The 27,860-nt window shown below is 47.4% G+C and overlaps 1 protein-coding gene and 2 long non-coding RNA genes across 3 annotated transcripts in view; all 3 read right to left on the minus strand.

The window, feature by feature from the left end:
- Nucleotides 1-3,763: 3,763 nt before the first annotated feature.
- On the minus strand, nt 3,764-11,863 carry LOC120392559. The gene is made up of 3 exons (XR_005591717.1): nt 11,774-11,863; nt 5,439-5,534; nt 3,764-3,803 (listed from the first exon to the last, which is right to left on the minus strand). It is a non-coding gene; the product is annotated as an uncharacterized LOC120392559 (long non-coding RNA).
- Nucleotides 11,864-11,877: 14 nt separating this feature from the next.
- Nucleotides 11,878-13,107, minus strand: LOC120392560. Its single transcript, XR_005591718.1, has 3 exons — nt 13,065-13,107; nt 12,664-12,978; nt 11,878-11,911 (listed from the first exon to the last, which is right to left on the minus strand). It is a non-coding gene; the product is annotated as an uncharacterized LOC120392560 (long non-coding RNA).
- Nucleotides 13,108-21,826: 8,719 nt separating this feature from the next.
- LOC120392547 (antigen WC1.1-like) overlaps nt 21,827-27,860 on the minus strand; it is a 63,108-nt gene continuing 57,074 nt past the window's right edge. The window contains exons 13-16 of the mRNA XM_039517366.1: nt 25,380-25,463; nt 24,159-24,248; nt 23,042-23,185; nt 21,827-22,244 (exon numbers count right to left, since the gene is read on the minus strand). Coding sequence (XP_039373300.1) covers nt 22,096-22,244; nt 23,042-23,185; nt 24,159-24,248; nt 25,380-25,463 — 467 coding nt within the window. The 3' untranslated portion in view covers nt 21,827-22,095. The remainder of the gene's footprint in view (nt 22,245-23,041; nt 23,186-24,158; nt 24,249-25,379; nt 25,464-27,860) is intronic.

Genomic DNA, 27,860 nt, shown 5'->3' on the forward strand with positions numbered 1-27,860 from the left:
GATGAGGGGAAGGGGGAGTTCTGGAAAGAGGTGACTGGAATCTAATTCAGAGGGATCGTTCCACAAAGCATTTGGTTACAATAATTACAAATGTAAATGACTTGGAATTGTCCAGAGTTTGTCTCCGGCTTCCTAAACCTGACATTATTTTTAAAATGTCTTTTCAATGCATTCTCCTGATAAAGTATAAGAAGGGTAGCCATGTTAGTCTGGATATGTAAAAGCAGCAAAGAGTCCTGTGGCACCTTATAGACTAACAAACGTATTGGAGCATGAGCTTTCGCGGGTGAATACCCACTTCATGGGATGCATGTAGTGGAAATTTCCCGGGTCATATCTGCCCCTGGAAATTTCCACTACATGCATCCGACGAAGTGCCCCTGGAAATTTCCACTACATGCATCCGACAAAGTGCCCCTGGAAATTTTCACTACATGCATCCGACGAAGTGCCCCTGGAAATTTCCACTACATGCATCCGAGGAAGTGGGTATTCACCCACAAAAGCTCATGCTCTAATACATCTGTTAGTCTATAAGGTGCCACAGGACTCTTTGCTGCTTTCTCCTGATAAAGTTTACCCCATAAACAGCCATCAGTCTCCAATGTACTAACACCAGTGGGAGCTGAGCCAGCTAATAAGGGTGGGACATGGGCCCTCAGGTGTAAAATCTCTATGTCCCGCCCACCCCCCTGTCACAGTGTGTCTGACACAGCTGTATATAAGCTGCCATAGTTGCATGCCAGGAAAGGCTGGCAGGGAACATTACTGCTATGTAAAGGTCTCTGCTTTGATGTATTATGTTTACAAATAGTGAGTAACCCTAGTGCTCATGGCAGTGTGGGTCACAGGTGAGTGACCTGAGCCAAGTACAGCATGGACAGCTCATGAGCAAACTGCTCCTTCAGTCTCTGCAATGGGCCTGTGTCATGACCTAGGACATCACACGCTTCCCTACCCCTGGGCCTCCACACAGCTCTTGTAATGCACCTGGTCAGCGCCCAGCGTTACGTCAATAGACAATACTGGTGGGTGAACTTTGTGGTTTTCTTAACAAACCGCTATTGTTCCTACTGGGAAATACAGTTTTTCGTCAGGGTGACGTTGCTTCCAAGAGTCGGAGTCACTACTCACCTCGTCCGTCTGGAGTCTGGGGATGTTGTTCAAGGCAGGCTCCTCCACGTTATCATAATCCAGCTGAGACCCCTGGGAAGCTCCTCTAGAACAGCAAACACCTCACACACCCCCAGGCACCAGCACTGTCTCTTCAGCGCAGGTGGTGCTTATAACTAGAGTTGTTTATCATGGCACATGAGAGGGAAGTCGCAGGCCCATGGTGAGAGGGCACAAGTCAGAGAATGACAGTAAAACAGGAGTCCCACAAATAACTAGGAGCCAGTCCTGTCCCTGCAGAATCCAACAGCAGCTCTTGTATGTGTTTCAGTGCGAACAGGATCTGGGCTTGTGCTGAGATAACAGGTTAGGACAAGCCTGGCAAGGCCAGAGATGGTCTCTGAATCCAGCTGATCTCCAGCCTCACTGGGGAGGAGAAACCTCCCCGCTGCAGGACTTAAAGCTCCTGCTGGGAGTCACTGTTCTGATCCTTTGTGAGCTCCTGCTCTCCACTAGCCTCTCAGGCAGCCCAGGGCTCAGCTTGGCAGCACTCCAGCTTCTCAGCAGAACTGGCTCATCTGCTCAGTGTCTCCTACCCCAGCCACAGGCTAAACTCCCAAAGGGCCCAAATTCATGGACTCCCTTGAGAGCAGCTGGGGTAGAAATGCCCTGTTTACAGTTAGAGATGGGCCCAAGCCAGGAAGTTCAGATCCAGGATTTTGCTTTAGCCTGTTATAGTGACAGGTGCCAGCCCCAAAACTGAGATCCAGAGCTGGGGTCAGAATCTGCAAATTCTCCCTAAAATTCTGGTGGGTTCAGATCAGTGAGTTGGGCTGAGCCCATCTGTAATCAGGGGCGGCTCTAGGCACCAGCAAAGCAAGCACCTGCTTGGGGCAGCCCATTTGCAGGGGCAGCATGGGAACTGAGAACCAACAGGGGGCTCTGGGAGCTGTAGTTCCGTGGTTAGCTCCCTGCCTATAAAGCCAGCCCTGGAGCAGGGAAAGAACTATATTTCCCAGCATTCCCTTGGCCACTACCAACTGGAAAGGAAGGAGGGGACCTCATGCGGCAGCATGTGCTGTGAGTGCTGTGAATGGTAAGGATACCATATTTTAACATTCAAAACACAGGACACTCCAGGGGAGGGAGGGTAGCCCCACCCTGCCACCATCCACTCCTCCGCCTGCCCCACAGAAACCCCAACCCATCCAACCCCCTCCCACTCCCTGTCCCCTTATCGCCTCCCAGGATCCCTGCCCCAACTTCCCCAGGACCCCTCCCTACCTGTCCCCTGACAAACCCCTGGCCTATCCAACCACTGCCTGTCCCCTGACTGCCCCCGAACCTCTGCCCCATCCAACCCCACCTGCTCCCTGTCCCTTGACTGCCCCACCCCGGAACCTCCTACCTTCTCCAATCCCCCAGCCCCCTTACTGTGCTACTCAGACCAGCGTGTCTGGCTCCACGCAGCTCAGACATGCTGCTGAATACATGCTGCCGTGCTCCCCAAGGAGCCCACAGCCCCACCCCCACACACCCAGCACCTGCCTTCCAGATTTGAACTCCTCAAAATTAAGGAGTGCTCAATCTCAATTTGGGCGACTGTTACTTCATTTCTCCCAAATCAAATATACTGATACACTGTAACTTGCTGTATAAAAACTAGGATAAAATTGAGCAAGAAATGCTTCCCAGTGGTGATTAGGACTGGAATTGCTATTTTCAACAGACATTGCCTTTTGTTTGTTTGTATGTTTGTTTGTTTAAACGGAAGACAGTGATAGTGCATTCGCAAATTCACCATAGAAAGAGTGGAACAAAAGAATAATAAAGGCACCTCATCTTTTCTTCATATATGTCGGACAATCTTATATTATGCATCCAGATATCCTCCGATCACACAAGCTGAAAATTGTTCCACTTTACTGCAGCTCTGTAACCATATGGGAACCAATCCTGTCTGTGTTTTGTGCACATCCAAAATTTCTGCTAAATGACCCACCCTGGGAGCGAGTTACCAGTGACCCAGGGCTGTGGCAGAAGGAGGTGCAGGTGGGGGTAGGGAGAAGAGCCCACGGCTGGGGTGGCAGGAGGTGTGGGAGGGCATTGGTGGAGGGGAGCAGGGAGCCCAGGGTTGGGGCAGCAGGGATGTGGGGAGAGCCCAGGCCACGGGCACCAGGGGATTACTGGTGGAGCCCAGGGCTGGGCCGGAGGGCAGCCAAACATTTTTTTGCTTGGGGCGGCAGAAAACCTAGAGCCGGCCCAAACTGTAATTATAACATAGGACAATATTCTCCCCTCTCAGAGATGAGAGAGGAGCCCTGCTGGGCACTGACGCCTTCCACCCAAAGACACTGACCCATCTCCGCCAGCTCTTCACCTGGGGAGGTCACTGGGAGCCACTCCCAGGGGTGTGTGCTCAGGAGATGGGCACATGTTCCCATCCTGAGATTCTGGCAGAAATCCTGTTCAATGGGATTAGACCTGACTGTGTAAGATGGGAACCATGTGAGGGGAAATGGCTGCGATTGCAGAAAGTGTCATAGAAATTCTGTTCTCTGCCCAGATTTGGGTCTCTCGGCCTGAGTCTGCCCCTCCCCCATTACCTTGTTCTGATCCAGGATCATTTTCCCCCTCGCTGTCCCCGGTGTAATACTGCAGCTTTGCCACTGAGTCATCTGAATAGGAGACTGGAGAGACGAGAACCAGAAATTCATCAGTGAGAACAGCAGAACTGTGGGACTGGGAACACATTTGGGGCCTGGAGTGGGATTTCTGGTCTCAGTCTATTCCTTCTTCTGCAGAAGATGGTGACTCACAGCAACTCTGAGCAGTGAGAGGCTGACAGACTCCCCAAGGGAAATCTCCATGTCACTCTGGTAAATGTGACTGAGGGGATGCTACAATCTGACCTGAAATATACTGGGGTGAGTGAAGGGCATGTCTCTGGCTGCTGGTCCAGGGAAGTTCAACAATGGTCCTGGCCTTCTCAGCCACAGAGGGGACTCCTCCTTCTTCAGGGAAATACCCACCTCCCCCATGAATCAGTCGATCAGCTCTCTGTGGTGTTTCCAGATTAGGCCAAGAAAGGCCCAGAGCAGAGTCTGTGATTCACTGTAACCATCTTGGCAGTGCTGCTGGGGGATGCCCTGAGCATGTTCCCAGAGCCCCACCACAGCACAGCCCTTGGGCAGGATGTTCCCATCAGACATTGAGACAAAATAGCACAAGGATAACAGGGCCATGACTCAAACTCATGAGGCTCTCCTGCGCTGATCTCTCTGCTCTGGGGCAGGAAGGAACCGACCCAGCAGACCAGTGGCTGTGGTGGGAGGAGGGCACAGAACATCCCCTGCTCCAATGCTCCAGAGAATTTTCAAATAATAGTTTAGCCTGGCCCCAGACAGTCACTTTCCTGACCCCTCACTGGTTACACTCCAAGGCTGCAGGATGGGCAGAGTGACATTAACTGTCCCTAGAACAGGGACACTCAGTGTATGGTGGGAAGGAAGCCCATCTCCCTCAGTCTACATGAGTAACTGCTGTCTCACCACAGACCCAGCTCCCACAGCTAGAGCTTGGCAAAAATAACAAACACCAAACCCAAAAACAAACAAACAAACAAAAAACAGATGGTTTGATTCTCGGCTATTGGGGAGGGGTAAAGCAAAAAATCAACAGCAAAACCCAACAACATTGTTTTGAGTTGAGCCAAAATGACTTTTTTCTTTTTTTGGCAAATTGAAAAGTACAATGTTCAATGAAACCATTTGGTGTTTTTTTGGACATTAGTCAATTTTTGTTTGTTTGTTTTTATAGATAAAATTAAAGGAAATTTCTAATGGAAAAATACTATCGAATAGAAAAAACAAAATGTTTTCTTTAGAAAGTGTTGAAATGAAATGAATTGTTCTATGTGTATTTGGAACAATTGGGTGAAATTGACAGGAATTTGTGAAATGTGTTGGTGTGTCTGAGCCCGCATTTTGCATCAAACATTTCATAATGAAGACTTTTGCCCGGCGCCAATGAGAAGCTCACAGGGCTAAAGATGCAGTGATTTCACTCTGGGCCAGGGCCTCAGAGGGAAAGGGCATTAGATAGCTGTTCCCTGTTAAGAGTGACAGGTTTCAGAGTGGTAGCGATGTTAGTCTGTATCAGCAAAAAGAACAGGAGTACTTGTGGCATCTGAGAGTAACAAATTTATTTGGGCATCTGATGAAGTGGGTTTTAGCCCACAAAAGCTTATGCCCAAATAAATTTGTTAGTCTCTAAGGAGCTACAAGTACTCCTCGTTCTTTTTGTTAAGAGTGAGACACACAGACCTGAGCGACTGAACATCTCCTGCTTCTCTCTCATCAGGTTATAATCAATCTCCTCGTACACGGCCTCAGAGAAGGGATCCAAGGGTCTTCTGGAGCCTGAAAACAAAGGGCAGGGTCTGCACAGGGTCCTTGAAACCCGAGATGGGAAACACTATGGGATCATCCAGCCCCGTCCCCTGGGCCCAGTGTGAGCCTGAAGGTACAGCACATTCCCACTGCTGGAATTGAAATGAGCCAGGGGACAGGGTTTCTTTGCACAGCAGCCCTTTGATGATGGTTCCCAGGGCTAGTTCGCTGTCAGGAAGCTTCCTCACATTCATCTTAAATGTTCCTTTTAATCTCATCCCATTATTCCAGGCTATTCCCTTTGGAGCAGCTTAAATAATTCTCCCCACGCTGGTGTTTATCTGCAAAATGATGATAACACTTTTTCCCATCGAGTTTAAGGCCAGACGGGACCATTAGAACATCTAGTCTGATCTCCTGTGTAACACGGGCCACTGCATTTCACCCAGACACCCCTAGGTTTGAGCCCAAAGATGCACTTAGACTAAAGCATTTCAGTCCTCAGAAGAATAAGCTCTTGTGTGCCACAGGCAGAAAACAGGAGTGATTAAGGTACCACCAATGTCCCAGGCCCCAGCAATGGCAGGAACTGATTAGATGAGAGATGCCTAGATAATGCTAGCAGGTGATTCATGGTCCATGGTTCAGAGGAAAATGAAAATCCCCAAGGTCCCTTTGCCAGTCTGACCTGGGGAAAATTCCTTCCTGACCCCAAATCTGACAATTGGTGTGACCCTGAGCATGTGGAAAAGACAAACCAGCCAGATATCTTAGAAACAGGTTTCTCTATAACACCTCAGAGGACTGGTCCAGCCCATCCAGCGTCACAGCTCCATCTGTAGTTAATGCCTGATGCTTCAGAGGAGGGCAAGAAACAAAACACAAATATGGGGACTTCCCAGAATTCCTTCCTGACCCCAGTGGGTGACCGGCTGAAGCCCTGAAGCATGAGATCCGACTATGGGCATTGTCTTACTGGAAAGTTGTGAATGTTACATATATGTTGATGGCAATCCCATTCTCCATCTTCTTGCCAAGGAGCTGGTAGCTAATGTTTGTATCGTGTGCTATAAATGTAAAATCCCCTACATGTGCTAGGTTTGAGTATACTACAGTATAATGCTCCTTTCCTGCATTTCTCCCACCTAAGATCATCTTTTCTACTGGATCACTCTCTTCAAAACTATTTACCAGAGCTCGATTTTTATATACTTTTTTCCTGACAATATTTCCAATTTCTCTAGGTGCCTTTTCCATGATGTCTCTCCTTGTGATATTCAGAACCCTCCCTGGGATAGATTTAGGTGACCAGATGTCCTGATTTTATAGGACAGTCCTGATTTTGGGGTCTTTTCTTATATAGGCTCCTATTACCCCCACCCCATCCCGATTTTTCACATTTGCTGTCTGGTCACCCTAGACAGCAAAACCCTGGGGATTGTGCAACCCCAGGCAGGGGTGACTCTAGGCACCAGCGAAGCAAGCAGCTGCTTGGGGCAGCCCATTTGCAGGGGCGGCAGCTGGCAGGGATCCAGCCTGGGAGATGAGAAACAAAAGGGGGCCCTGGGATGTGTAGTTCCTGGTTAGCTCCTGCCTATAAAGCTAGCTCTGGAGCAGGGAAAGAACTACATTTCCCAGCATTCCCTTGGCCACTATCAACAGGAAGGGAGGGGAGGGAGTGGTAGCTAAAACTTCATGCTGCAGCTTGCTGTGAATGGAGAGCTCACTGCTAGAGCGGGTGGCCCTGTGAATGGGGGAACAAGTGTGCCCAAGGAGTAGAAGGCTTTGGCCCAGATCTCCCCTTCAGAAGACATCGCCAGAGTGGATTAGGGATTCTGGTGTGACCTCATCTTGCAGCCCCCAAAGAATGAATTTGGTGGACTAAATGGACAGTGCACCTCTCTATCTGAATCATAGAATCATAGAATATCAGGGTTGGAAGGGACCTCAGGAGGTCATCTAGTCCAACCCCCTGCTCAAAGCAGGACCAAACCTAACTAAATCATCCCAGCCAGGGCTTTGTCAAGCCTGACCTTAAAAACCTCTAAGGAAGGAGATTCCACCACCTCCCTAGGTAACCCATTCCAGTGCTTCACCACCCTCCTAGTGAAAAAGTTTTTCCTGATATCCAACCTAAACCTCCCACACTGCAACTTGAGACCATTACTCTTCTTCTGTCATCTGTTACCACTGAGAACAGTCTAGATCCATCCTCTTTGGAACCCCCTTTCAGGTAGTTGAAAGCAGCTATCAAATCCCCCCTCATTCTTCTCTTCTGCAGACTAAACAATCCCAGTTCCCTCAACCTCTACTCATAAGTCATGTGCTCCAGCCCCCTAATAATTTTTGTTGCCCCGCACTGGACTCTTTCCAATTTTACACATCCTTCTTGTACTGTGGGGCCCAAAACTGGACACAGTACTCCAGATGAGGCCTCACCAATGTCGAATAGAGGGGAATGATCACGTCCTCGATCTGCTGGCAATGCCCCTACTTATACAGCCCAAATGCCATTAACCTTCTTGGCAACAAGGGCACACTGTTGACTCATATCCAGCTTCTCGTCCATTGTAACTCCTAGGTCCTTTTCTGCAGAACTGCTTCCTAGCCATTCGGTCCCTAGTCTGTAACAGTGAATGGGATTCTTCTGTCCTAAGTGCAGGACTCTGCACTTGTCCTTCTTTAACCTCATCAGGTTTTTGGCCCAGTCCTCTAATTTGTCTACGTCCCTCTGTGTCCTATCCCTACCCTCCAGCGTATCTACCACTCCTCCCAGTTTAATGTCACCTAAAAACTTGCTGAGAGTGCAGTCCACACCATCCTCCACATCATTAATGAAGATATTGAATAAAACTCGCCCCAGGACCAATCCTTGGGGCACTCTGCTTGAAGGAGCCATTGATAACTACCCGTTGAGACTGATGATCTAGCCAGCTTTCTATCCACTTTATAGTCCATTCATCCAGCCCATATTTCTTGCTGGCAAGAACACTGTGGGAGACAGTATCAAAAGCTTTGCTAAAGTCAAGGAATAGCACATCCACTGCTTTCCCCTCATCCACAGACCCAGTTATCTCCTCATGGAAGCCAATTAGGTTAGTCAGGCATGACTTGCCCTTGCTGAATCCATGCTGACTGTTCCTGATCACTTTCCTCTCCTCTAAGTGCTTCAGAATTGATTCCCTGAGGACTTTTCCAGGGACTGAGGTGAGACTGACTGGCCTGTAGTTCCCCGGATCCTCCTTCTTCCCTTTTTTAAAGATGGGCACAACAGTAGCTTTTTTCCAGTCATCCAGGACCTCCCCCGTTCACCATGAGTTTTCAAAGATAATGGTCAATGGCTCTGCAGTCACATCCGCCAAATCTTTTAGCACCCTTGGATGCGGCGCATCCCTCCCCATGGACTTGGGCTCGTCCAGTTTTCCTAAATAGCCCCGAAACACTTCTTTCTCCACCGAGGGCTGGTCACCTCCTCCCCATACTGTGCTGCCCAGTGCAGCAGTATGGAAGCGGATTTTGTTTGTGAAGACAGAGGCAAAAACATTGAGTACATTAGCTTTTTCCACATCCCCTGTCACTAGGTTGCCTCCCTCATTCGGTAAGGAGCCCACACTTTCCATGACTTTCTTCTTGTTGCTAACATGCCTGAAGAAACCCTTCTTGTTACTCTTAACATCTCTTGCTAGCTGCAACTCCAGGTGTGATTTGGCCTTCCTGATTTCACTCCTGCATGCCCGAGCAATATTTTTATACTCCTCCCTGGTCATTTGTCCAATCTTCAACTTCTTGTAAGCTTCTTTTTTGCGTTTAAGATTAGCAAGGATTTCACTGTTAAGCCAAGCTGGTAGCCTGCCACATTCACTATTCTTTCTACACATCAGGATGTTTTTCCTGCAACCTCAATACGGAGTCTTTAAAATACATCCAGCTCTCCTGGACTCCTTTCCCCCTCATGTTATTTCTCCCAGGGGATCCTGCCCATCAATTCCCTGAGGGAGTCAAAGTCTGCTTTTCTGAAGTCCAGGGTCTGTATTCTGCTGCTCTCCTTTCTTCCTTGTGTCAGGATCCTGAACTCCACCATCCCCTACTAACTCTTCTCTGTTTGTGAGCAGCAGGTCATGAAGAGCTCTGCCCCTGGTTGGTTCCTCCAGTCAGGGCCGGCTCCAGGGGTTTGGCCGCCCCAAGCAGCCAAAAAAAGCCGCGATCACAATCGGGAGGTCCTTTGCTCCGAGCGGGAGTGAGGGACCCTCCGCCGAATCCCTGAATGTGCCACCCCACTCCCGAGTTGCCGCCCCAAGCACCTGCTTGATAAGCTGGTGCCTGGAGCCGGCCCTGCCTCCAGCACTTGGACCAGGAAATTATCCCCTACACTTTCCTAAAACTTCCTGGATTGTCTGTGCACTGCTGGATTGCTCTCCCAGCAGATATCAGGGTGATTAAAATCTCCCATGAGAACCAGGGCCTACGATCTAGTAACTTCTGCTAGTTGCCAGAATAAAACCTTGTCCACCTCATCCCCTTGGTCTGGTGGTCTATAGCAAGCCTAGCACGGGAGATAGAAGCCTATTTTCAACAGCCTTTTTTTTTTTAAGTTTTATTTGTTTAAAGGAAGACAGGGATATTGTATTGGAAAATTCCCATATAAACAAAGAGTGGAACAAAAGAATAATAAAGGCACCTTGACTTTTCCTCATTTATGGAGGACAGTCTTATAATATGCATCCAGATATCGTCCAATCACAAGCTGAAAATTGATCCACTTTATTACACTTCTGTAACCATATGGGAACCAATTCTGTCTGTGTTCTGTGCACATATAAATTTCGGGCTCAATTACCTGCCCTGGGACCATGTTCCCCGTGACCCTGGGGTGGGGGGTATGGTGGGTGCTGGTGGGGTGGGGGGGTGGAAAGCCCACGGCAGGGGTGGCAGGGGTGCAGGTGGAGGGGCTGGGGCAGCAGGGGTGTGTAGGTTGGGGGCACTGCTGGGGTGGCAGGGGATCCCAGAGCTGGGGCAGCACGGGGTGTGTGGTGGAGAGCCCAGGGCTGGGATGGCAGGGGGGATTTGGGTCGGGGGGGAGAGCCCAGGGCTGGGGCTGAAGGGGGGATGTGGGTCGGGGGGGAGAGCCCAGGTCTGGGTTGGCAGGGGGTGTGGTTCGGGGGAGAAACCAGGGCTGGGATAACAGGGTGGTGCTGGTTAGGGAGGCCCAGGGCTCGGGCAGCAGGGGCTGGCGGGGATCCCAGGTCTGGGGTGGGGGGCAGCCAATTTTTTTTTTGCTTGAGGAGGCAAAAAACCTAGAGCCGGCCCTGACCCCAGGCAGTATCTTTGGGAATCACTGTATTAAATCTCTGAATGGTTTATGTTCTACTGCATGTGGGAGGGTTACCACAGCTCCTCCAGGAAGAAAAAACTGTGTGTGTGAGAATGGCAGGGGTGGGGGGAGGGTTGATTAAGGTGAACCAATGAGATTGTAACAACTCCAGAAAGGTAACAGCCTTTAGGGTGGTTTACACAGAGTGGTTCAAACTGGGTTACCAGAGACCATGAGACAAAGAAATATTTCTGATATGAAAGGCTGAGTTTAAACAGACTCAGGGCCTTCATTTTGATTCAGCAAATGGGCAGGGCCTTCTGTCCACGGGGATCCCAACACTGAATAGTTGGAGGGACGTTGGTCTACCAGGCTGTCCATGAGGAAGACGGGTGAATTCTAGTGTGTTCAGCAAGTGTGGAGGAATTTTTATTGTTTTTAAAGTGTTCCTTGTGATACTTTCATCCTACTAACAAGGTGCAGTCTGGTGAGAGAGAGCTGTGTGGTGACTTGTAACTGCTGGCAATACACTGCTCATAGCCCTTGGGGAGAACGCACAGCATTGGGGCTGGCCTGTGGGCAGACTGGTTTGTTGGGGGTATCACAGTGGAAGGCAGGGGGCTGTGCAGCATTAAAAACCCCAGGCCACAAAGAGGTGGGACAGGAGGTTCCCACTCAGAGACAGGTGATGGCTGGAAGCCTGAGAAGGCACTTCTGGAGTTGATCACGGGAGGGTGGGGGGATACAGATGTAGCTTTTCTGAAACTGTAAAGGTCCCTAGCTAATATCATCTCCAGATTTCATGGCTGGGCTGTTCCACTAACAAAATATTAAATGAGAGAGGAGTTAGGCACCCTCGGCCACCCCACCCAGCCCAGTATCGCCCCTTCCCCTGACACCCTGCAGCCCCCCTGCTATTGCAGAGGCATTTCACACAGTGACACCAAACAGGACCCACCTCTGCGCTGTGCCCTGGCACTTCGCACCTGCGCCCCCAGGATGATTAAGACCAGGCAGAGCAGGGCCCCCAGGATAATGCAGATGACCATGAGCACCGTGACTCTCCCACTGTCAGTCTGAGGGCGGCGCTGGGGAGCTGTATGGAAATGAACATGCACAAGGGAGAGATTATCCTGTGAGAGTTGGGGGGCAGGGAGGGACAGGGAGCTCCCCAGTCACTCATTGCACGGCCCAGGACAGCAGGGTAATGGACTGGGACAATCTATGTGCCATGGGGGCAGCTCACAGGCTGCTGTTTAAATCATGGGCCCCTGCTCTGTCAGCTGGAGCCAGCAGAGAGGCATCCTCTGGATCAGCAGCACCTGCAGCTCCCACCCAGGTGTCATTTGCCCTTGGATTTCACAGGCCATGGAAAGGAGCTCCTTCCCTCAGGCTGCAGCTTGCAGCTCATCCACTGTCACCCAGCACCAGGGAAATTTAACACTTGATGGGAAGAGGGGGATGCTTTAAGTGGGGTATTTGGAGAATCTGTCCTCTCTGTCAGACCTGCAAAGGGAAAGGGAGGAGAGTTAGAGCCTGGAGTGAGGGGGAGGTGACATGTTTGTTCCCGGGGGGAACCTCACCACTGAGAGTCCCTGGTTGTCTCCAGCTGTCACCTCCACAAGCTCCATCAGAGCAGCACAGGGATGCAGGGGCTATGTGGGCTGATGCCTGAGCCAATCTGACCCCACAAAGGTCCCACCTCACAGCATCCATGATGCTCCTGAACACAGGAGATGGGAGGGCCTGGTCTGGGACCAAAGGGAGGCGGAGGGAGGGGGGGGGGGGCTGATCCATCCTCCTCCCTGAAAATTACAGCATGTAGCAGAAACATCTCCTGTCACTCACCTGAGCAATTCACAGCAGCATCTTCCTTATGACCACAGTTGCTCTCACCCCAGGGCTTGGCAGGACAGTCCCAGAGAGATGACTCTGTCCCTCGGCAATTCAATTTCTCCACCCAGATGGGACCAGTCCCCTCGCCGAATGCAGCCTTGTCCGGGGCAGATACAGCAGATCCACAGCCCAGTAGTTTACACACAACGTTAGCATCCGCCATGTCCCAGGAGTCATCACAAACTGTTCCCCAGGAGCCACGGTACCAAACCTCCACTCTCCCCGAGCATCCGTCCTCTCCTCCCACGACACGTAACTTCTCCTGGTCTGGAAATGCAGAAACCTCACATGTTATTGGGACAGCTGGGAAAGTCCTTAGGGACTAAGGATGAGACACAGAGAAGCAGAGATACCTGTGCAGCTTGGAGAGTTCGGGCACTCGGTAAAAGGGGTCTGAGTTGAATTTGCTTTTTTTTCTATGGAGAGAAAAAGCCGAGGTGAATGCACTGGGCTGTGTGTGTGACGTGGGAGTAGAATTTATCTGTATTTTAAACCCATAATTTCAGCACTGTATGAACAGAAATGTGAACTCTCGGTCATTTAATACCTAACTAATTTGCTCCAGGCCAACATGCACCCAGACTTGTGGGGGATTCCAGTCTCGACCCAAATTGCACAGCCTGGGCCCATCTCTGTTCATCCCAAAAGGATTAATAACCACAGAGCTGCCTAAAGATGGGCTCTAGGGAGAGGCTTTTCTTCGCTCTCACGCTACTATAGCACATTTTATAATTAATTGATTAACTTCCATGTTTGTTGTAAATCAGACAAATGTTTATACTTAGAAAACATCATGAAAATATGTTTGTATCTTGTGTTGAGAATTTACATCGGCCTACACTGAGATGTGAACAACAACAAATTGTATCCTAACCCTTCAATTAATTGAACACATCGCGTATAAGTGTGTTTTCACGAGCACATGCAGGTAGTTTCAGAATTATCAGCGCAAGAAATATGGGTCTCTTCTGCTCGGTTATCACATGACTTTGGATTCCAGGGCTCTGACGGGCACTGCCAGAGGAGCTGTGCTGATCACTGCATGCAACATGGTCCAGCCATGTGGGACCAGAACCTTCTCCATATTCAAAGTCTCTTTCAATCTGTCCTCCATCCCCACAGTTCAGCTGTTTGCAGACAATTTTTGGGGTGTCTCCAGACATCTGATTGGAGCAAACACTGCCCCACGTCCCATTGTAGAAAACCTCCAGCCGCCCAGCACAGTCACTGTCGCTCACCAGCCTCAGATCTGTGAATTCTAGAAGGAAATGCATGAAAAGGGAATTTAAATCGTCTGATTCTGAAAGAACTGGAGTGTGAAGAGTGAAATCCCAGCGATTGCAAACAATCCTGTGCATCATTCTGCAGGATCAGCTGCTAGAGAACCACTCCAAGAATGAGAGACTCTTTTACACGTCACAGGCCTCCTAGAAATACAGTGGGCATCTCTGGAAGGCCACCATTTACCAGCAGCTACATACAGATTTGTAATAGATTAAGGCCAGAGAGGATTGTGACATTGGCATTAGCTGAGAACTGACAATCTCATAGCTGGAGATCAGGCCAGGTCACCTGTGTGTTAGTTTTGCTCAAAACAGGTATTAGTCTTGCAAGAATGTATTTAGAGTTTAGACTCTATGAAATGGTTGTTAGCTGCTGCAGGCATTAATCTCACTTGTAATGCCCCAACAGCCTTTAAACCTCATGCACAAGCACCTGACACCCCTGGTTAGAGGAACAGGCCATCCATATACCTCTTATCATTGTTGACAAACTGTAACCTAACTACAAGTATACTACAGGGGCAACCTGCATCCCTTTTAACAACCCCTCACCATGAGCTCCATAAAAAACACGCTTCACACTGTCATTTTCAACTGACATATTATTTAAAACACGCATCTTTATTTTATTTTTACAACACGCCCTGGTTTGTACCCAAACCATGCTCTAACTTTTAGTGTTTTTTTCTCAGCAGGATTTTGTAATTGGTTGAATGAACAAGATGTTCAACATTCCGCATAAAACATTTATCTGTCGGTTTGATGATTTCATCTAATCTCTATTTGGGTCCTCTGCCTCTGTCACTTTCTCCACCAGCTCTGCCCCTAGAGCTAAATGTTCCTGGGTTAAACAGAGGAACTGCAGCATGTACCCCATTTTGATGATGATATTTAACACACTCTCCATACACAAGCTATGACTAATTTCTTTAATTTTACAGTTCACATAATCTACAGACCAGTTCACGCAGTTGTGACGCCTCTGACTGGGGGCATGCATGATGCACCCAGGGCAATCCTCAATTTATTTCTCTCTCAGGCAGTGCTTGATGATTCCATGCACAACAACTCATACAATTGCACACAACGGTTTTACGGTTATGAACTCGCACAGGCTCAATACCAAATTTCTCCCTCAACTTTAGTTAGTACAGGCCTATAGAATAAGCATCCCTCACTTTTTCGGCATCCTATTTCACATCTGGTTTGGGCAAAACAGATCAGGCCCAACCCATCTGACCCTTCAGAGCTGTCAGTAACCAGAATCTCCAAGTCGTCTGAAGAACCATCTCTCAGCTGCTGAAAAATTTACAGTAAGAAATACGTGTAAGGCATCTCTGTATTTTTTCAGAATGTGATTTTAAAACCTTTTACACTGTGTGTCAAGAGACCCCCTTCAGCATGCAGCTTAAAAGACAACAACAACAAAAGCAATATGTCTCTGTGCTGTCTTGATCCAAAAGGCTCTAGCCAAACAAGCATCAGTGACCAGGTCCCTGGCAAACCCCTTGAACATTCTTACATGCAACGTACCTGTGCCTCATCTCCATACCTCCCTTTGTTTAAATCATTTGTGTTCTCCTGGCTGGGGTCCAGAGTTGCAAACAAATCTTGGCTCAGAGCTCTGGTCTTGTGTTTCTCCTCCCCATCATTTTTATGGTCCCAGTCATCATCAGCTACACCCATTTCCCTGCCCCTATGACCCATTTCAAACACTACTTGCATCAATGGAATGTTTGTTTCTTCAGGTCCCACAACGTCGCCTGTATAACACCTCTAAAACGTAGCCTTAATCATAGTTCTCTGAAGGGTGCCATGTAAGGTCTCTACCAATAGCCAGTAGACCACTGGTAATCATAATCATTGTGGAATGTATGCACAGATGATATTTAAGGAGTTATGGATCTATAGTAAAAATATGTTCTTAAGGTCCTGGAGCTAAGGCAGATCACCAAGAGGTGACATACCTCCGAAATGTTCCTCTCAGGCACTAAGTAATAGACACCTGTTTCCCTTTCTGGTCATCTATATGGTGTATTGCATGCCTCACAGTGGAAGCCTATTTGCAAACTGAGCCAAAGTCAGTTGAAAGTCTGCAAAATCTGCAAGAGAGAAAATTGACAGATGACACAAAACAGCAGGGGAGTGTCCTGTTTATGAATAAAGACAAAGGATGGGACTGGTATATTTTGTGGGAGGGCAGTGGCAAAAGAACACGCTGGAGCCTTCATGTGGGAGTCAAGCTGACAGCGTATTTGACTCATGAAAGGAGGCTCAAAGCTAGATTGGCTGTAAAATGTTGCAAGGGTTTACTCTACAAGACATGAGAGTGTCTTGTTAATTAAGCCTGGGCTCCAGAATGCATGTTGCAATTTTGTTGTATATGTAACCATTAGTTTCCAATACTTCTATTGCTAATGTTTGAATGTCTATCTTTGTTAAATAAACTTATACTTGACTTCACTATGAACATATATAAATTCTGTGAGATAAGTGGAGAGGTGATCTGAGGTCTAACTGCTAATCTGAGTTGCGTTGCTTCTTGTGAATAGTGAGAGTGTCCAGGGTCCAGGGGCTGGACACTGCAGGGAGATGTTTGGAGGGCTTGGAGGCCTCCCTTCTTCACTTGGCCAGGAGAACTGTATGTTTGCCTACATCAGGGTCTTGTGACAGGTTAATCCAGGCCTGGACTTGATGACCCATCTAGAACCATCCCATGATCCGCTGATGGTTCGGGATGCACCGTTTGGGAAACACTGGACTAAAGCTAGCTCAGGTATGTCACACCGCATGTTTGCAGTGCTGATGTCTTTAGAGGTGCTTTACACTGATTGGCCAGGGAGGGAGCACTTGGTCCGGGGGTTCTCCAGCTTGAACTCTGGCTGAGGACTGTCTGGAGTGACAGCTCTGGAAAGTGGGTTGCTGCCATGAGATTTTGTTCCAGTTACAGAAGGAACTGAAAACTGGAACCACATGAGCATCATTCAGATGTTGTATTTTAGGGGTAATTCATCTGGGGGATTTATTCCTAGCAGAGTAGCTAGCAGCTTGTGGTTGGTGTCTAAATGGAACTTTAGGCCTACAAGGAAGTCTCTGAAGCATTTACATGCCACACAGGGGATAATACCTTGTTTTGTAAATCTGCACAGCACTGCTATGTTGGTGAGAGCTGGAGAGGCATGTGTGATGGGTGCCACATTGTAGGTGACTGTGTTTGAAAGAGGACTGTGCTAGGTCCATAGAAAGCTGAAATGGCTTAAACCGCAGTATCTTTATTCAGACTATATAAGGCTAAACTCAGTAGGATGCTCAGGCTATGTACAATCTCCCTGAATTCTGGACTCTGTGTTGGCCTCAGTGCCATGAAATTTTGTCCTTGTGCAGGTATCTTGAGGGTTTTGACTTCTCCTCCAGAAATTTTCCCAGGAGGCTCATATGCCCACACACTGATATTCTGAGCTTCACTCTTCTGGGTTATGGCTTGAACATTTTCTGGGTCTGCTCTGATCCCTGTCTCACTAATGATTTGACACAGAAACTTGACTCAGTTCTGTTACCTCACTCTTATTGTTTAATTTTAGGCCTAACTTCTCCAGGCCCTTTAGGACTGCAAAGAGAGATTGAGTCTGCACTGACCCATGTATGGGAATATCATTCATTTGGTAGAGGATCTCTTCTATCCTTCTGAGAGTAGTGACATTTTCCCTTTGAAGTGTTCAGGGGCAGACAGCTTGCCAAGCAGTCCCTGATTGAAACAAAAGCCTCCGAAACATTGAAAGTTGTCAATATACATATTCTCTCTTTGATTTTCTAGCCTAATCTAGAATCTTGGTTCCTCCATGGAGACAGAGAACTCAGATTTCTGATGGCTCATATGCAGTGAAAAGAAATGGGTTGTGCTGACTTTGTTGTCAGTGTCTAGCCTTTTTCTTTGACTCAGGTCTACAGAGTGTCAGTCCTACAGAACCTCAGGCCATGCTGTCTCCAAGGTTTTGGAGATGTACCCTGCCTGTCTTGGCTGTGGTTCCTGCCAGCTTCTGTGACGCTGGCTTTGCTGACCCTTCTGCTGGGAGTCAGAGGGGAACTTTGTCTATCAGATGAATGTTCCCTTCAGTTACTCAGTCTTCAGTCTGGCCTGAACATTTGTAGATCAGGATCCACTGACCCCAGAGATATCTTTAAAAAATGTATTTTTTTTCACAAACACTTTGAATTTCTCAAGTTTCTGTTATTTGATAAAATGTCATGGATCTTTTATGGGTAAAAGAATATAGGAAATCAGTATGTTCCCAAACTGTATTATTTAAAGTTGGCAGTTAAAGGTACAGAAAGGAGCTGAAAAGATGGATGCAGACTTTAAGACTATTTCGTTAAACAAAAGAGGCAATCAATGTGACCTCAAAACTCTTTGGGAATGATATGGCAGAGAGGAACCTTCTTTGTTTGCAGAATCTTTCATCTTATGTTTGAGACTGTGATGGATCTGCTAAGAATGGGACTACAACCCCCATCAGACCCTTCCCCACAGCACTTCCCTTTCCTCTGAACAGGTAAGGGGAATGGCCCTGAACCAGGAAAGGGCCGGGCTATTGTGGGGAGTGGTGGTCTCATGGCAAGTGAGGAGCTGCAGAGAGCTGGATGCAGAGGGCAATCCCCAGGAACCACATGCAGAGCTGCACATGGAACAGGCTGTGACTGCCAGAGCTAACTGCTGGCTGTAGGTCTGTGAGAGGTTTATGGAGGAACAGCAGCGGCTGAGCAGGAAGCCAATGGAGAGCAGCCCCAAAGAGAGACACTAAGTCAACATGACCTAGAAACCTGCAAGGTCACATTTGCTTGAATAGAGATTGGACTGGAGAGGGCACTCCAGGCACTCGACCTGAAGAACCCTGACTCTCAACTGGACAGCCCCAGAGACCCAAACATTTACCAGTATTTTCCCCTATGAACTGTAACTGTTTAAGCCTCTGGACCTAGTGTATGTATAACGTTTCCCGTTCACTTAGCCACGTGTCTGAGCAGTTAGTGGAACCAATCAGACCTTGTTGCCGAAGCACCTACAGTGCTTGCCTCCCAGTGACGGTGTACCGGGCACACTACTGGCACTTCAGGGGTTTGGTGTACTCCAGCACCGAACTGCCCCAATAATTACAGATTGTTTCTAATGGATTAAAGCAGAACTTGTGCTGAGACTAACATGTCCCTCTTGGGTTTGGTGTTTTTATAGTGTGAACTTGCTCTGCTTGTGGGTACAATGCATGCGTTTGAGCTGGTACCCACATACCAACATGGCTGAAACATGTAACTCCCCCTTCTGGGTGTTTCTGTCCCTCTCTCATTCCTTTCCACTGTGAGTGCTGGACCATCTTCTGTACGGCCAGAGACCTGATGTGCAGCAGTCAGGGTTGCTGGGAGAGGTTTTGTTTTCTGTGGCTAGTGACTGTCCCTAAAGTTACTCCTACCAGCGCCCTATTGCCGTTTGTTGCTGCTGCCATTCCCTGAGTGCTAGGAGGTGACTGGGTTGGAAAGAGGGGGCACCTGTGAGTTGAAGTGGCCAGAGGTCAGACACAGCAACATTGTAGCCATAACATAGATGTGTAGATTTTAAGCCCTGTAGGGACAATTAAATAATCCAGTCTAACCCCAATACACATGACAGACCATCAAAGTCACCCCTGCATTGAGCCCAACAGCCTGGATTAGACCAAACTGTTACAGCCCTCAGGAGACTAAACTATTGAGTGCCACAGACAGAGACTAGGAGGGACTGAGGGGCGCCCACACATGAGGACCCTTTAATGGCAGGGAGTTGATTGGTGAGATGTACCCAAATGATCCTAGCAAGTGACTTATGCCCCATGTTGCAGAGGATGGAAAATAACTCCAAGTGTCCCTGCCAATCTGACCTGTGGAAAATTTCCTTTCTGAACCCCAAAATGGAGATCAGCTAGACCCTGAGCATGTGAGGAAGGCCCACCAGCCAAGCACCTGAGAGAAATAGTTTTCTATATCACCTGAGAGCACTTGCTTAAGTAGCTCCTGCTCCCTCCTGCCAACTCCATGTGAGGTGGAGAATCCATCATTTCCCTTGGTACTTTGTTCCAATGTTTAATCACCTATTTCAAATTTGTCCCTTATTTCTAATTTTAATTTCTCTGGCATTAACTTCTTTATTATGCCTTTGTCTGCTAGACGAAAGAGCCCTTTCATACCCAGTATTTTCTCTTTGTGAGTGTATTTATGCACTGTAATCAAGTCACCTCTTGATCTTCTTTTGATAAATTGAACAGATTGAGCTCTTGTCTCTCACTGTAAAGCATCTTTTCAGCTCTTTTAAAAATAGCTCTTCACTGTCCCTTGTCCAATTTTTCACTGTTCCACTTAAAATGTGAACAACACAACTGGATGCAAGGTTTTGGTATTGGTCTTACCAATGTTGAATAGAGAGAGAAAATCAGCACCCTATTTCTAGTCATTATTCTCTTATATATACTTCCAAGAATTGTGTTGGCCATTTTGGCCACAGCATCACCCTGGGATTTCATGCTGAGTTGTTTGTCCATTATGACACATAAATCCTTCTCAGAGTCACATATGTATGACCTTGCATTTTATCAAAACTCACTTATACAAGGGAATTCCATACTCAGTCACCTTCACCTACTGCTGTCCCTTTTCTCTTTCCTTTTCTCCAGGATCTGCATGTACCATTTTTGGGGGAGTTCTCCTCCTCTTTGCCTGTGAGCAATGTGACCCCCCTGGACGGACTGACCAAACCCAGGCCCTAGGCAGAGTCAGAAGCCTGGGTTCCCTGCTAAAGCACAAACATCAACCCTGGGGCCACCTCCTCTCTCTGGTCATTTCCTTTGTCCCGCACATCTGTCTTGAAGACACAACCCCTGGAATGGATTAGCACAGCCCCTGAGATTTCCCTTCTCAGTCTCCAAGGATCACTACACTCTATTACATGTCTCAATAATGTTGTCTTCTGTTTTTCCCTTTCAAAAGTAAATTGTTTTATTCCTAGTCTCTTCATAAGACTCTCCCACCCCCAAACTTCCTGCTTCCAATCATCTGCTTTCACCTTCTGTCAGCCTTTTCTATCTCCATTGTATCTGTGTACAGATGAAGTGACCAAACTGAATGCAGGATTTGTGGTAAAGGAAAGAAAGACATTTCTGTGAAATAGCAATGTACTCTGCATGCGTTCTGGTACTGATTTCACTGAGGGTTCATCCAGAGAACACTTCTGGCTTCTCCACTGGTCAGTACTCAGCTCAGCGTTGATATTAAACTATATTTGTAGATGGCATTGGAAATAAATATTCCACTGTGTGAACATGATCAGTTTTACTGGGGTTTCTAGTAACAACTCAGTGATTTGTTACTTGTTGTAGCTTTATTGGTTCAGTGGAAATCCAGACTCTGATTAACCTTCCCCTTGTCACTATTGTCTATAAAGTATTTATTATCCTAGCAGAAATATTCTTCCTTTGTATTTATCGCTAATGGGGAATTCTTTTCTCCATTTGTTTAATTTTAGGTGTGAATTACCCAGGGGGAATTTCCCATTTATCTCCTTGGATTCAATGAATGTTTCAAATCTGAATTTGCTTTAGGAACAACCATGTTGCTCACTGCAGAATGTTCTCTTGCTGGTGTCTCACTTTTACCACATGCCAGTGTAAACCACCCCACCCGCTTCAAATAGCTTGCCATACCCAGAGGTGGTCCACCCTTGTCTCTTGGTTTGTTCAGTCTCAGCCTCTCCCCGTGGAAACTGCACAATTCATCTGGCAAGAAAAACTTTCACTATGGGGAAGACTTTCAGAAAGGATTTAATAAGAAAAAGGCACAAATTGAACCTGAAGAAATTACAGGGATAAAAAAGCAGGAAACTTCCATCCTGGTCAATCAATGGAAGTTACACAGAGGAAATCTCTGAACTTTTTCCCAATCACACTTGTATTTCCTGCAACTTCACACAAACCCTAAAGAAACATCTGCTTTGTCTATCTACCAGGCAGGGAGTGTCTCTGGGAATCATGCCAGAGGGAGCATTTCTGAGAGAAAGAGGGAAAGCTTTTACATTATCCCAAGGTTATTTGGTCCAATCGCATTTCTCTGATACTGATCCCCCAGAGTCACCATGTCCCACATCATCATAACTTGTGTCTCCAGGAGGCAGGAACAGGGTTTCTTTCTCTGTTGCAGAGACACCTTCATTCCTTAGAGAGTGCAGACTCCAGCCTAAAATACAAAGAGAGACACATACAGTCAGTGGATACATTTTATGGCTACATAGCAATGGTGGAGGGCACTCTCTGGTATGGGTTAGAAAATGTTCCCTCTTCGTTCTTCTCATTGGGTCCATGACAAATTTTAATCCATCATCTCTGTACATATTCTGGAAGTAAAATCCTTGGTTTCCAGACCATTTGCAGTTGCCAAGTGAGAACTGTAATCACCTGTCACTGCATGTACAAAACCCAATCACTTTCAGGAAGTAGCTCTTACTTAAAGGCATTGTATAATTCACTCTGCGCTAACACATAAGCATGTTATTCTTATCAAGTACTAAGTAATGCACATTTGATTGCCACTCCAATTCCTCTGAGGGGGGTGGTGGTGTCTCTGCTCATGACACAATGGGAAGGGAGGGGAGGGGAGGAGATGATGGCCAAGGATAATGGGCAAAGCCTGACTTTTACAGGAAGTGTCATGGGCTCTAACAATGCACATCAGTAACAGGACTTTGGTTTATAAGATTCTGTCCAAAAGATACACACACAATAAACTGGTCGGAATCCAGTAATCCAGGGTGTGGCAGCCACACAAGGATTTGAACCTAGAGATTGAGGGATTTTGCTGCTTTTCCCATCCCCACTGCAAGCACTGAAGCCTCTGCTTTGAGGGAAAGAAGAGAAGAGAGAAAGAGAGGTGTTTTTTTCCCACAGGCGTTGGGTTGGCCAGGTTTGTTCCTTTGTGGTGTAATGCACATTTACACCCATCCCATTCTGTAGAGACACTGTGAAGTGCAAACTCACCTGTCTGTGAATCCCTGTTCCTGTCACTCGCACCAGTGCCTTTCTCATCATTCTGCCCCAAACCAGGGTCATCTTCAGGCTCAGACACTTCTCTGGCATCATCATAACCATCCTCTGGGACATCTCCAGGCAGGGCAGGGGCATCTGACATGAAGATGTGAAGTAATTAAGAGAATATTCACAGTGAAGACAGAATTAAACTACAAGCTGCAGATGCACCAGCCTTACTGGTCCCTGGGGATCTCTCAGCACTTCCACCCTCAGGGTGGTAAGCCCTCTCTGGAACCCTCAGATTGAAGGGATTTACAGATCACATTGATTTGATACATTTCAATAGTTGGTTGAGAGGATCCTAGAGCTCCCAGATGACAAGGGGGATGGGGAGTTGTAGAAAGATGTGACTGGGATCTAGTACAGAGGATCGCTCCACAAGGCATTTGGTTACAATAATTACAAATGTAAATGACTTGGAATTCTTCAGAGTTTGTTCCTGGCTTCCTAAATTTGATAATATTTTAAAATGTCTTTTCAATGCGTTCTCCTGATAAGGTTTACCCCATAAACTGCCATCAGTCTCCAATGCACTGAAACCACTGGGAGCTGAGCCAGCTAATAAGGGTCAGAAATGGGACTTTGGGTGTAAAATCTCTATGTCCCCCTCTCTTCCCCCTGTCAAAGCATGTCTGACACAGATGTATATAAGCTGCCATAGCTGCATGTCAGGAAAGGCTGGCAGGGAACATTGCTCCTATGTGAAGGTCTCTCCTTTGATATTACCTCTTTACAACTAGTGAGTAACCCTAGTGCTCATGGCAGTGTGGGTCAAAGGTCAGTGATCTGAGCCAAGTACCGCGTGGGCAGCTCATGAGCAAACTGCTCCTTCAATCCCTGCAATGGGCCTCTGTCATGACCTAGGACATCACACGCTTTCCTACCCCTGGAACTCCACACAGCTCTTGTAATGCACCTGGTCAGCGCCCCCAGTGTTACGCCAATAGACAATACTGGTGGGTGAACTTTGTGGTTTTCTTAACAAACCACTATTGTTCCTACTGGGAAATACAGTTAGTTTTTTGTCAAGGTGATGTTGCTTCCAGGAGGCGGATTCACTTCTCACCTTGGCCATCTGGAGTCTGGGAGACGTCGTTCAGGGCAGGCTCCTCCACATTATCATAATCCAACTGAGACCCCCCTGGGGAAGCTCCCTCTGAAACAGCAAATGCCACAGTCAGCACCTGGCACCAGCAGCATCTCGTCACCAAAGGTGGCCCTTATAACAAGAGCTGATTATCATGGCACGTCAGAGGAAGTAACAGGGGCCCATGGTGAGAGGGCACAAGTCAGAGAACGACAGTAAAACAGGAGTCCCAGAAATAATTAGGGGCCAGTCCTGTCCCTGCAGAATCCAACAGCAGCTCTTGTATGTGTTTCAGTGGGAGCAGGATCTGGGCTTGTGCTGAGATAACAGGTTGGGACATGGGCGCTGCCAGGCCAGAGCCGGCCTATGTGAATCCAGCTGATTTCTGCAGGTTTGAATTTTCTTGTTTCCCTGGGGAGGGGGAACCTCCCCTCTGCACGATTTAAAGCTCCCACTGGGAGGTTGCTGTTCTGATCTTTTGTGAGCTCCTGCTCTCCACTAGCCTCTCAGGCAGCCCGGGGCTCAGCTTGGCAGCGCTCCAGCTTCTCAGCAGAACTGGCTCATCTGCTCAGTGTCTCCTCCCCCAGCCACAGGCTAAACTCCCAAAGGGCCCAAATTCATGGACTCCCTTGAGAGCAGCTGGGATAGAAATGACACCCTGTTTATACTTAGAGATGGGCCCAGGCCAGAAAGTTCAGATCCAGGGTTTTGCTTCAGCTTGTTATAGCAACAGCTGTCAGCTGCAAAACTGACATCTGGAGCTGGGGCCAGAATCTGCAAATCCCCCGTCCCCCAAAGTTCTGGTGGGTTCGGATCAGTGAGTTGGGCTGAGCCCATCTGTAATTATAACACAAGACAATCATCTCTCTCTCTAACATAGGCCAATATTCCTCTTCTCAGGAGTGAGAGACGAGCCCTGCTGGGCACTGACGCCTTCCACCCAAAGAGACTGACCCGTCTCCTCCAGCTCCTCACCTGGGAAGGTCACTGCAAATCACTCCCAGGGGTGTGTGCTCAGGAGATGGTCACATGTTCCCATCCTGAGATTCTGGCAGAAATCCTGTTCAATGGGATTAGACCCAACAGTGTAAAATGGGACCCGTGTGAGGGGAAATGGCTGCAATTGCAGAAGTGTCATAGAAATTCTGTTCTCTGCCTAGATTTGGGTCTCTCGGCCTGAGTCTACCCCTCCTGCATTACCTTGTTCTGATCCAGGATCATTTTCCCCCTCACTGTCCCCGGTGTAATACTGCAGCTTCATCACTGAGTCATCTGAATAGGAGACTGGAGAGACGAGAACCAGAAATTCATCACAGTGAGAACAGCAAAACTGTGGGACTGGGAACACACCCGGGGCCAGGAGCAGGATTTCCAGTTTCAGTCTATTCCTTCTTTTATAGGAGATGGTGACTCACATCGACTCTGAGTGGTCAGAGGCTGATACAGACTCTCCAAGAGAAATCTCCATGTTATTGTGGTAAATGTGACTGAGGGGATGCTACAATCTGACCTGAAATATACTGGGGTGAGTGAAGGGCACATCTTTGGCTGCTGGTCCAGGGAAGTTCCACAATGGTCCTGGCCTCCTCAGCCACAGAGGGGACTCCTCCTTCTTAAGGGTAAATACCCACCTCCCCCATGAATCAGTCGATCAGCTCTCTGAGGTGTTTCCAGATTAGCCAAAGACAGGCCCAGAGCAGAATCTGTGATTCCCTGTAACCATTTTAGCAGTGGTGCTGGGAGATGCCCTGAGCATGTTCCCTGAGCCCCACCACAGCACAGCCCTTGGGCAGGATGTTCCCATCAGACATTGAGACAAAATGGCACAAAGGATAACAGGGCTGTGACTCAAAGTCATGAGGCTCTCCTGCGCTGATCTCTCTGCTCCGCAGGACTAGCCCACAACATTTTGGCACCTGAGGCAGGGAGCTCAAATGATGCCCCCATACCCCCTCGCTTGGGCCAAAACTTTGAAAGGTCTCAATTCTTCCTTCTTCCTGTTCTACTCCTCTCATGGTACTGCTCTGCTACCTACCCCAATAAAGAAGAACTAACAACTTAAAATGCCTTGTTCAAAAATTTTAAATAACACTTGACTTTCAAACGCCTAAACAGCAAATGTAACTTTTCTTGTCTGCATAGTAAACACTGGCATTTTTATCTGTTTGAATAATCAAAGTGGTGCTTTCTGTGCCTTCTTTGTTGCAAAGATTTGAACTGCTTCCTGCTGAAGGTCCACAGTCTTGGCCAGCTCATGCTCTATTGAGATGGTGGCAAGGCTGACCAGCCTCTCCTGTGTCATTGTGGAGCATAGGTGTTTTTTAATTAACTTCAGCTTGGAGAAGTTGCGTTCTCCACTGGCAACTGTTACAGGAAGTGTTAGAAGTATGCGCAGAGCAACAAAAGTATTTGGAAAGAGTGTGGCCATCTTATTTGTGCACATATATTCCAGAACAGCCTTTGGAGTTGATCCTGCTGAAATGTATCTTGAAAGGGCTTTCAGTTTGTCACCTAAATAACTCGCATCAATATTGCGCATGCCGTCATGTGTCAACACTGTCTCTGGTGCTCTGCATTACTGGTGTAGGTCTTCTTCAGGCATAGTGAGGCGTTTTGGAATATCATACAACATCCCGAATATACTGCTGTGTTCCTTGAGCTGCATGAAACGTTCTTCAACTGACTGTATTGCACAATCTAGCACCTGGTTAAAAAATTCAACTTTGAATTGTTCTCTTATGGGATTATCCCATGCCTCGTAATCAAAATATCTTCTTCTTCAGTGATTCTTGTATTCTTGAATGGATGAGAAAATAGCTTCAGCGTGAAGTTCCTCTGCCAACTTCTGTGCACTCTTCAGAACATTTTGAAATCCCTCATCTGTCCGGTAAGACTGTAGGTATGACTTTGCTTTGTCCAGTTGTTCCATTGCTCCAGATATATCAAGGTCAACACCTTGGAGTCTCTTGTTTACAACATTTATTTCAAACAGTATGTCCTGCCACAACACAAAGCCACACAGAAATTTGAAGTTATATATGTTTCTGGGGATTCCATTTCCCTCTGCCACTGTTCTCCCAGATTCCTGTCATAGCATTATCCTCCATAATGGCAACTATGGCATCATCTATCTTCCCAATTTGGTGTTTGATAGGGTTTAATGCCTCCAGTCGCCTTTCCCATCTTGTGGTACTCAGTGGTTTCAGTGTCAGAGAGAATGTTCCCAGATGTTGCCTCAAAATTTGCAATCGATGTGTTGATGCAGAGAAAAATACATAGATGCTTTGAATTACATTAAAAATTCAGCAGCCTCACTAGAAGCTGATGCTGCATCACTGATCACCAAGTTCAATGTATGGGACATTGAACTGTATGGGACAAAAAGAGCTCAATGGTTTAACTCTCGGATCTGTGTCTGCACTCCTCTATTCTTTCCTCTCATGTGGCACCATTATCGTAGACCTGACCTCTCATGTCAGTTATCGCAATTCCTGTATCTTCCAGCTTTTTAAGCACATTTGTTATACTAGCTCCTGTAGTATCATCAATGTCAATAAATTTTAGGTTGCATCCGATGAAGTGGGTATTCACCCACGAAAGCTCATGCTGCAAAACGTCTGTTAGTCTATAAGGTGCCTCAGGATTCTTTGCTGCTTTTAATAAATTCTAGAAAATGTTCTC

Source organism: Mauremys reevesii, unplaced genomic scaffold (assembly GCF_016161935.1).
Source record: "Mauremys reevesii isolate NIE-2019 unplaced genomic scaffold, ASM1616193v1 Contig10, whole genome shotgun sequence".
Classification (NCBI taxonomy): domain Eukaryota; kingdom Metazoa; phylum Chordata; order Testudines; family Geoemydidae; genus Mauremys; species Mauremys reevesii.